At 65.3% G+C, this 245-nt stretch overlaps 1 protein-coding gene across 1 annotated transcript in view; it reads left to right on the forward strand.

The window, feature by feature from the left end:
• Positions 1-4: 4 nt before the first annotated feature.
• The window catches only part of CEP78 (centrosomal protein 78kDa), a gene marked incomplete at its 5' end in the record, with an annotated part of 34,157 nt that continues 33,916 nt past the window's right edge, over positions 5-245 (forward strand). The window contains one exon of the mRNA XM_006769027.2: positions 5-164. Within this exon, the coding sequence (XP_006769090.1) occupies positions 5-164 (160 nt within the window). The remainder of the gene's footprint in view (positions 165-245) is intronic.

Raw genomic sequence — 245 nt, forward strand, 5'->3', positions numbered from 1 at the left:
GCTGCCCGCCCTGGGAGCCAGCCTGCGGGAGGGCGTGCTGGACTTCGACGCCGACCGCCTACGCTTGGTGGACTGGACGCCGCTCCTGAACACCCTCAAGAGCAATAAAGACCTGCCCCTGATCTCCATCAAGAGCTCCTTCCCATCGGGGCTCGGCGAAACAGGTCTGCAGTTCCAGCTTCTCGTGGTCCGGGTGTCGGTGCCGCGCCGCGGGATTTTAAACGGTGCCAGGTCCTGGAGCCTGC

Source organism: Myotis davidii, unplaced genomic scaffold (genome assembly GCF_000327345.1).
Source record: "Myotis davidii unplaced genomic scaffold, ASM32734v1 scaffold98, whole genome shotgun sequence".
Lineage (NCBI taxonomy): Eukaryota > Metazoa > Chordata > Mammalia > Chiroptera > Vespertilionidae > Myotis > Myotis davidii.